The sequence below is a fragment of the Phacochoerus africanus genome, chromosome 10 (genome assembly GCF_016906955.1).
Source record: "Phacochoerus africanus isolate WHEZ1 chromosome 10, ROS_Pafr_v1, whole genome shotgun sequence".
Taxonomy (NCBI): Eukaryota; Metazoa; Chordata; class Mammalia; order Artiodactyla; family Suidae; genus Phacochoerus; species Phacochoerus africanus.
The window spans coordinates 70,554,648-70,564,666 of record NC_062553.1 but is presented as its reverse complement, the minus strand read 5'-3'; the positions used below and the strand labels follow the sequence as shown (position 1 = coordinate 70,564,666).

The window sequence follows — 10,019 nt, the reverse complement described above, 5'->3', positions numbered from 1 at the left end:
TGACCTGTTCTTCCCTTAGCAACAGCTCAGTTTATACTCTAAATCATGGAGACCCACCTCAGTTACATGAATGAGGCCTCGGGAAGGTCACAGTTATTGGTTGCAGAGTTCCCGTCGTGGTGCAGTGGAAATGAATCTGACTGGGAACCAACAGGTTGCGGGTATAATCCCAGGCCTCGCTCAGTGGGTTAAGGATCTGGCATGAGCATGAGCTGTGGTGTAGGTCGCAGGTTCGGCTCGGATCTGGTGTTGCTGTGGCTGTGGTGTAGGCCGACAGCTGCAGCTCCGATTAGACCCCTAGCTTGGGAACCTCCATAAGCTGTGGGTGCGGCCCTAAAAAGACAAAAACAAACAAACAAAACAAAGTTAGTGGTTGGAACGCGAATTTACCTTCCTGGATGAGTGAATGAATTGAGCAAGAGAAGAAAAAGAAGAAGGACGAGGAAGAGGTGGAAGAGGTGGAGTAAGAGAAGCAAGGAAGGCAGGAAGGAGGAAAGAATGGAATTCTTTCCGTGAATTTACCTTCCTGGATGAGTGAATGAATTGAGCAAGAGAAGAAAAAGAAGAAGGACGAGGAAGAGGTGGAAGAGAAGGAGTAAGAGAAGCAAGGAAGGCAGGAAGGAGGAAAGAATGGAATAAAAAAGTTGCGTGATCTTGAAGAGACTGAATATTTGGTACCAAGAAATGTGGAAGGCACATTCTCTGGAGTACCTATTTTTTTTCTAGCAGTAAATAAAGCCCTAGGGAAGGTTATTAATGTATCTGGCTTATCGCATGTGTTAAAGTACATAATTTCATACTCTAGTGGCCTGAAAATGTTAATTTACCATTTGAATGGCATGAATACTGAACACTTATACCAAGGCCTGGCATTTTATTTGGTAAACATTTGGTGTCTTTTCCTTAGGTTTGCTCTATTTTTTATTAATGTCTATGGCAAAGGAAAATAAAATAATAACATTCTATGGAGGATAGCAAGTCAGTTTTTAGTTAGGGGACCATCTCAAAGTGAAAAGAGACCTCAACACAGGGCCCTGATCCAGAGGGAGGGAAAGAGCAGCAGCAAGAAAAGGGAAGGACGGAGATTGAACGATGGCAGGTCCCGATGGTTTCCTGTGCTCTCGCCCTTTTCATCTGGGCTGCAGGAACATCCAGCCCATAAACCTGGATTTCTTTAAACGCTGGAGTCCTGATTTTTTTTTTCCTCCAGATATACTGGTTGCCTGGCCCACTAAAATAAGTTGACTTTTTTCTTTTTTTCCTTTTTAGGGCCACACCTCCTGGGCATATGGAAGTTCCCAAGATAGGGGTTCAATTGGAGCTACAGCTGCCAATCTACACCACAGCCACAGCAACGTGGGCTCTGAGCCTCTTCCTGGGATCCTTAATCCAGTGAGTGAGACCCGGGATGGAACTTGGGTGGGGTAACTTGGGTGGGAACAGCGTGGAGGCCACCACGATCAAGTGCTGCGCCTCGTTGGGGGGGTGTGTGCAGAAAGAGCGCGGATAAATGGATCCTAGTCAGGTTCCTTACCCCTGAGCCACCATGGGAAATCCATGGCTTGGTTTTGAAATGACACGTCCCTTGTGGAAGAAAAGTTCATTCATAATTTGTCTAATTTAAACAGTGGAAGAGGTAGGGGCAGCCATCTGCCGGAACTGCATTTCTTATGTACATGAATGCTTATTGGACTTCCGAATTCTATAGAAACACACCTTCTGTACTAAGGAGCATGATTGCACATGTTGATCTACCAAGAGCAACATGATCAGTCTGAACACTGCTGTACCCTTTAGTTCTTCTGGAGGCCAATTATTAATCATGTAAGGTAAAACTGGATGCTGCTTTCCATTGTTAGAAATTACAATAACTCTGGCTCGGGTAGTCAGTGTTGGAAAGTGAGACACGTGGACAAGGAGAAATCTCGACAAGGCTCTTTACTTCTGCAGAAGGGCACAGGCACCCCAAAAAGTGTGCGCGTGCAGAACAAAGGACCCTCCCCTATTTATCCCTAACGCAAGTGTTGTACCTGTCCCCTTCCCATTGGCCTGGTCAGGGTGCACATTCTTCCCGGTTGGCTAATTTGAAACAAATTGTTACTGGGAAAAGAGGTAAGGAGGAAGGGGGTCGCAGGGTTGATTCAACGGAAGCTGGAGCCAGAGCAAAATGGAGTAACCAAGATTTCCTTTGATAGAAAAGACTTTATGTTACTTTCCACACTGTCTTTGAAAGCTGTGAGGATGCCTTTGTGTTCCAGAAAAGGCTTGGTGCAGGGTCATCAGATTCCACCTCTGGGTAAAGAGGAGGTGTGATGACATAGAGATGGTACTTGGCAAGTCCCCCCCCCCCCCCCCCCCCCCCCCCCGTCCCCGCAAAAAACGTTCTCCTTATCCCCATAGATCCCAAAGAGACAGTGAATTAAATAAATAAATGAAAATACAATGGATAAACGAGTAAATGGAGAAAAAAAAATCCAAAGACCTTCCTAAAGTAGCTCCGGAAGAGCCCAAACTCCCAGATAGCAAATTGCATCTGGAAAAGAAAGGCTTGTATGTAAATTGTCAAACGCCTGCGGTTAACCGCAGTGAAGGTTGGCTCTGGTTCCTCCAAGACAGGAGCAATCGGCTGAACTCAGGGAAGCTGGAATTCCGGAGCACGCACAGGTCTCTGATTCTAGCCCAGTGGGTTCCAGGAGTTTAGAGCTGGCTTCCCCCAGCGCTGTTGGCACCTCGACCCCTCCACGTGCGCTCTCTCGGTTCCCTCCCCACCTCCGCGACTCCCCAGGGGCACGAAAATGAACCGTCAGGTGCGACCCAGCAGGGGGAGCGGGTGAGCTGGCCCGAGGGCAGCCCGAAAATGTCCCGGAGTGTGGGTGTGGGTGTGGGGTAACTTGGGTGGGAACAGCGTGGAGGCCACCACGATCAAGTGCTGCGCCTCGTTGGGGGGGTGTGTGCAGAAAGAGCGCGGATAAATAGGAGGGTCCCTCCTCCCGGACATATTCGCGGAGCCTGACGGCCGCCTGCCCCGGGTGTTTGCCCGCCGCCCGGTAGCCTGGGTGCCAGCCTGGGGAGTAGTTTCATTTCCTGCTGGCTCCAGGACTCGTATCCAGGCACCCCGTCGGGCGCCCGAGGCCCGGGAAGGGGGCGCGGGAGAAGGCGGGAGACTCGTCTGGGGGCTGCCCGGCCCCGCAGCGGCGTTGATGGCCGGGGCCAACCCCGGCAGCGGCGCCAGCTCCCTGCCACTGCTCCTGGCCCTCGCCCTGGGTAAGTGGCAGCGCTGGTTACCGGAGACCCAGGAGGAAAGTCTAGGGTGGAGTCTCAGGGAGGGCGAAACGCTGGCATCTGGACCCGAGGGCGCCTTGCGGCTGGCAGGGACGGGTCTGAGAACTTGGATGAGGCAGCTCAAGGTGAAGGATCTCGCAGTTGGGCACCTGGGGCTGCAGCTGTTGCCGAAGCCCTAGTCGCGGGGGTGGGGGGCGGCCCTGGGGTGGAAGGGATCCTGTGGGCAAGAGCAAAGCCCAGGGCCTGGCGCAGGGCACAGGTGCCCTCGGGCCTTGGGTCGCGGTACCCGTGAGCGAGGGGTGGTGGCAGGGAAATCCACCAAAGCGGGAGCGTGGGACAAGAGAGAAGACATCCCGTGGGAGGAAGAGAAAAGGGAACTCCTTGGCTTGGGATGCAGGGCAAGGTGGAAAGAGATTTGCCTGGTAGGTGCGCGGCGGGGCGCGGCGCGTGGGCATGTCAGGCTTGTGCTAGAGATGGGAGGGGACGACCTCCGAGAGACAGACATGACCACAACCTGGGAAGGAATTGGTACACCATTTCTTGCTGGTGAAGTTGGGAGGAGCAGGAGGAGAAAAAAAAAAAAAAGACTCGACTTGTGAGCCCTGCATCTTCTGTTGTTGCTGGGGAAGCCCAGGAGAGGGAGGTGCCATTATACCCAGGGCATGATTCATGAAACACAGAGATGCTTTACTTAGAATATATTATTTCCTACTTGAAGGAGATATTGCAGAGAGAACCCTTTTCTTCACTTTGACGGTGAAAGTTGGGTTGTTAGGTTAAGGACTATAGGGTGTGGTCACCTGGTTTGAAGGAAGAGTGGCCAGAGGGAGAAGTGGCAGGAGGCCTGGGACCCAGAGGCTCTCCTCACCTCCTTGGGGGTCTGCTGGCAGAGAACTTCCCATGCCCATGCTTGGGAAAGTTGATGCAGCCGGAAGCAAGGTTGCCTCCACCCTCCAGCATGGGAAGGGAGCAGGAAGATTATTTAGGTGGGAAAATCCTGCCACTTCAAGGCATGCCCTCTGCATCAGGGCCTTTGGGGGGGTGGGTGGGGATGGGCAGAGGAAGGGAAACCATAATTTGTTGTCCTAGCTGGGGTGAGGGGTAGGGAGGCCTGGGCCTGGGACATGACTATAAGAGGAGGAGCATTTCCAAGGCTCAAGGGTCTTAGTGATAAAAATACTACTTTCTGGGCCTGGGAAGGACCAGGCTTTCTCTTATGGAAGAGAAGAGGTGGGATCTAAATGGAAACTTCCATTTGGCTGTGTCCTTGGAATAAGAGAGGTGCCTAGGAGTTCCCGTCGAGACTCGGTGGTTAACGAGTCCAACTAGGAACCATGAGGTTGCAGGTTCGATCGATCCCTGGCCTTGCTCAGTGGATTAAGGATCCGGCGTTGCCGTGAGCTGTGGTGTGGGTTGCAGATGCGGGGGCTCGGATCCTGCGTTGCTGTGGCTGTGGCGTAGGCTGGCAGCAATAGCTCTGATTAGATCCTTAGCCTGGGGACCTCCATATGCTGTGTCAGTAGCCCAAGAAATGGCAAAAAGACAAAAAATAAAAAAAAAAATAGAGAGGTGCCTAAAAAGGTGTCATGACCTTGGTGGAAATGGATCAGACTTAAACCATAGTTAGTGAGAGAATGGACTGACTGGCAAACCCTGCGGAGGAAGAGGTCAGAAACAATTTCATGATGGAGTGACACAAAGCCTGAGCAGGGTAAGAGGGCTGAGAGTTAGGCCTAGACACAGTCCTAATGCTTGGATGATGCTGGCCTTCTCTTCTTCCATCTCATCTGGACTGTCCAGAAGTCAGTGTGTTCATTGAGAATCTGCTCCAGTCAGCAGGATGCTAGAGCATATGGGAATGGGAGTGGGAAGAGACTCGAGAGAGTCCTAAGGCATGATTCCTGCCATAAACTATGTCATGTTGAACTTGGGAATGCAGGGCTAACCGATATGAAACAATAGGAGATCCTGAAACCAGAGAAAGGAGAGCTCAGTGGGGAGGGAGTGGGCAGTGGGGAAGCTGCCTGGAAGACCTGAGCGGGTACGACTGAAGCTTGGTAGGATTTGAAATAGTAGGGAAGAGACAGTGGTGGGAGGGGGAGGGAAAGCCTTTAGTGAAGTTGGTGATAGAAAGAAGTTTGCTGGAGTTCCCATCGTGGCGCAGTGGTTAATGAATCTGACTAGGAACCATGAGATTGTGGGTTCAATCCCTTAAGGATCCGGCGTTGCCATGAGCTGTGGTGTGGGTTGCAGATGCGGCTGGGACCCTGCGTTGCTGTGGCTGTGGTATAGGCCGGCAGCTACAGCTCTGACCCCTAACCTGGGAACCTCCATATGCACAGGTGTGGCCCTAAAAAGAAAAAAAAATTTGGACACGAGGAGTTCCCTGGTGGCCCAGTGGTTAAAGATCCAGCATTGTCACTGCTGTGACATGGGTTCGATCCCTGGCCCAGGAACTTCCGCATGCCTCAGCCAAGTTGAATCAGTAAACAGTTACACACCATTATGGGTCTGGAACACAGGAGTGATATAGTGAGAATAATGATTTAAGGAGACAAACCTGGCAGTGGAGTGCAGTGGGGGCGAGGGGGCCAGAAGACAGGATCGTCTCGTAGGTATAATCCGGGAATGAGCCAATTCAGGGCTAGATTAGTCTGAGGTGCCCGCAGAAAGGTTATGTTGAAATGACTGTTCCAGGGTGATAGCCATTTGTCCCTATATTCTATCACACAGTGCTTCATTTTTTCCTCAAAAATGTGTCCAAAGGCAGAAATGAAACAAACAAACAAACAAACAAAACAGAAGGCTAATCCAGTGCTATTATAACTCAGGGCAACCTGAGTGAGCAACGGCCTAGTCAAATGTCTGGCTTTGGGAAATGAACTCAGTCTCTAGACCTCCTAAGAGCTCCACTCCTTGAAAAACACCAAAGGGTGTAATTTGTTGACCTCAGCGTTTCCATGATGTGCTCCTGTTTCTCTCATATGCACTTAACTTTTGAGTCTCCTTCCTAATTGAAGTCACATGTTATTTTATTTACTTCTCGAAAAGAATGTGAGCAATGGCTATGTGATGTACTTGTGCGCGCGTCTGTGTGTGTGTGTGTGTGTGTGTGTACTCGCGCGCGAGAGCATGCAGCAGTGAAAGTGCCTGGAGAGCTGGCCCTGAGTAGATGTGAGATCTGGTCGCAGCTCTGCCAGTCCGTGACTCTGAGATGCGTGTAAGTTGCTACTTTCGGGGCGTTGTTTTTCTCTCTTGCAAAATGAAGGAGCTGCTTCAGATGAGACTAAGGTCCTTCCCAGCTGACCTTCTACCTGATCTTTAACCAACATTTCTACTGGGAATGTAAGAGAAAATCTTTTCACAATATTATTTAACTTCCACTTACTTCCTCATGGATTGGTGTTTTCTATAAACTTTATCATAACAGAGAGAACCATGGATGGTTCTTTCTTTGATAAATACAGTGGCAATAATGTTGCTTAAAGGGTTTTCGCTTTTTTTTTAACCTTGAAGAAATTGGATTCTCTTTTAGTTCTGTTTTTAAATTTCTCTCTCTCATCCAATTACTATAAACAAGCTAAAGCTAAAATCATAACCAGTGAAAAAGGGGATTTTTTTTTTCAAAAATGAGTGAGTTTTAAGGTCAAACATGTGTTCACCTCTGTTAAAATCTAAACCATTAAGATATGTAAGTTGGTATTAAGTTCTTCTTGAGACTATGAATGCACTCCTGATGGAATATCTAGCTTTCAAGTTGCAAAGGAAGTAGGTGGTGGCAGAGTAAATTCTCAATGTACGAAGGAAATAACCAAAGTCCTGCACAGGGAAGATTTGAGGATTTGCCTCTTCACTTGTGCTTTTTGGCTTAGAAGAGAGTTGGGAGAGTTTTCCTCTTCAAAAATCCCAGGTTTCACAGGCCACACTTGCCTATTAACAACTGTTACAAATCAAATTTTGCTATTGCTCCATTCTCAGTTGTTCTGTGGAAATTCCCAAATAATTCTGGAAGAAAGGCCCCCATCGTGTAGGCAAGCTTTGTTGTGCCCATGGAAGGTGGCCCTGCTGATGCTTGGCTTGCCAAGATCTGTGCTGAAGTCAAAGGTGCCCAGGACAGAGGGTACTCGTGTCTGTCCACACCCCTGGCACTCCCCCCCCTCTGCTGAGACTGCTCATCCCCGTACCCTGTGCTTCTTACATCCTCAGAGAGCCCAGTGGGAAACAGGCTCTTATTTTTCACACCCTCTAATAGTGTTCAGCTCATGTCAGGACACAGGCATCATAGGGGACAGACAGAGAAACAGGTGCCTGAGTCACCCCTCTGATCCATAAACCATGCTTGTCAGCTTCTCCACTAAGGAATTATGTCTTCCCAGATGGGGCCAAATAAGCCAGAATCTGGGTTGCATGCAGTTTAGGCCAAAGCCATCATCCTGATACACTTCCAAAATTGCTGATAAGCCCCTGGATCCACCAAGAATCCGTATTCCAGGTGGTCAAGTGTCTCTGAAGAGAAAAGCAATCTGGTTCAAATGGTTATGCTTTGTACTGCTGATGACTGCTGGTTTGCCTAGGAATATTTGTATCTTAAAAAAGAAATCTTGGAGGGAGTTCCTGTCGTGGCTCAGTGGAAACGAATCTGACTAGGAACCATGAGGTTGTGGGTTCGATCCCTGGCCTCGCTCAGTGGGTTAAGGATCCAGTGTTGCTGTGAGCTGTGGAGTAGGTCACAGATGCAGCTCCGATCTGGCATTGCTGTGGCTGTGGTGTAGGCCGGCAGCAACAGCTCTGATTAGACCCCTAGCCTGGAAACCTCCATATGCCATGGGTGCAGCCCTAAAAGCAAAGGACAAAAGACAGGAAAAAAAAAAAAAAAACCCAAAACAAAAAATAAATAAAAAAGAAATCTTGGAGTTCTCGTTGTGGTTCAGCAGGTTAAAAACCTGACATAGTGTCCATGAGGATGCGAGTTTGATCCCTGGCCTTGCTCAGTGGGTTAAGGATCCAGCATTGCTGTGGCTGTGGTGTTGGCCTCAGCCTTACTTGCAGTTCCAATTCGACCCCTGGCCTGGGAACTTCCATATGTCTGCAGGTGTGGTCAGAAAAAAAAAAAAAAAGAAAAAGAAAAGAAATCTTGATAGCTCAAATGAATCTGTAATTGCTAGATTTTAAATAAATCATTTTTTTAAAATGGTTGGAGAGATATGAGATATTTAATCTTGATTCGCATCAGTTAGGTAATAACCTGCTTCGATTATCAAGAAGATCAAGTCAAACAGCCAAGAAATACTATTATTCATTTTTTACATTTTTTGAGGCTATGTGATACATTATTTACTTGATCTGTAGACCAGAATCGGTGCTTCCAAAACAGTGCCAAAAACTGTAATAATGTTTGTGTTCAACCTTCTTATTTCAAAATGCCTCTGTTGGTTGTATAGCAAGATGAGTTATTAATATAGCATTTCCCTCTTTGCTAAATAGTGAATTTATTCATTCATTTACCCTTATCTTTGGGGTGTATAAAGAGTGCCTGGCACACTGTGGGAGTTGAAAACATATTAGTTAATTGAATGAATGAATGCATGCAAGTGGCAGATGCAATAAAGAAAGCAGTTCTGGGAGTTCCTGTCATGGCACAGAGGAAAGGAATCGGATGAGGAAACATGAGGTTGCGAGTTTGATCCCTGGCCTCACTCAGTGTGTTAAGGATCTGATGTTGCCATGAGCTGTGTTGTAGGTCACAGATACAGCTCGGATCTGGCGTTGCTGTGGCTATGGCCAGCGGCAACAGCTCTGATTAGGCCCCTAGCCTGGGAACCTCCATATGTCTTGGGTGCGGCCCTAAAAAGAAAAAAAAAAAAAAAAAAGAAAGAAAGAAAGCAGTTCTTTTTCTTGTTGGCCAAACATGCCCACAACTCCGAGATGATGTAGAAGACATGTTTCTTCATCTCTTCTTACTTAGGACATGCTTCCCGAAGTGCTAAGAGATCCTTTCACAGAAAGACTTTTGTTTGGTAAGTGGTAAGTTTACTTCTGTTTTTTAGCATTGGTACTGCTACCTGTCACATGTTTGGTTCAAGGGAAAATCTCATCAGTCAAAATAGAGGCTTTTAAAATAAGTGTTTAGGAGTTCTCGTTGTGGTGCAGTGGTTAATGAATCCAACTAGGAACCATGAGGTTGCGGGTTCGATCCCTGCCCTTGCTCAGTGGGTTAACGATCCGGCGTTGGCGTGAACTGTGGTGTAGGTTGCAGACTCGGCTCGGATCCCGAGTTGCTGTGGCTCTGGCGTAGGCCAGCGGCTACAGCTCCGATTAGACCCCTAGCCTGGGAACCTCCATGTGCCACAGCAGAGGCCCAAGAAATGGCAAAAAAGACAAAAATTAAAAAAAAGTGTTTAAAGAGGGGCGGGAAAAGCATGAGACTCAAGGTGGTTTCTAGACTTTCATTTAAAAAAACACCCTTTGAATTCTGTGAGGTGTAAGGGGATTTGCTCTCTTGTTTGATTAGAACTGTTTCTAACACACATGTGTTTTACTAGTTGGGAGTCACCATCAGCTGGGAGTTGTTATATTCATGGCTTTCTCTTCAGTATTAAATATATTAGGAGTTCCCGTCGTGGTGAGGTAGTTAATGAACCTGAGTATGAATCATGAGGTTGCGGGTTCGATCCCTGGCCTTGCTCAGTGGGTTAAGGATCCGGTGTTGCCATGAGCTCTAGTGTAGGTCGCAGACA

The 10,019-nt window shown here is 48.1% G+C and overlaps 1 protein-coding gene across 5 annotated transcripts in view; it reads left to right on the top strand.

Annotated features, from left to right (window-relative positions):
• The first annotated feature begins 2,880 nt into the window (after window positions 1-2,880).
• Window positions 2,881-10,019, top strand: part of BTC (betacellulin) — a 48,990-nt gene continuing 41,851 nt past the window's right edge. Inside the window, exons 1-2 of one of the 5 annotated variants that reach the window (XM_047799151.1) lie at window positions 3,127-3,264; window positions 9,248-9,299. In XM_047799151.1, coding sequence (XP_047655107.1) covers window positions 9,251-9,299 — 49 coding nt within the window. In that variant the 5' untranslated portion in view covers window positions 3,127-3,264; window positions 9,248-9,250. Of the gene's footprint in view, window positions 3,265-3,484; window positions 3,705-6,481; window positions 6,503-9,247; window positions 9,300-10,019 lie in introns of those variants that run through there. The other 4 variants (XM_047799150.1, XM_047799153.1, XM_047799149.1 and 1 more) reach the window with 4 other exon arrangements.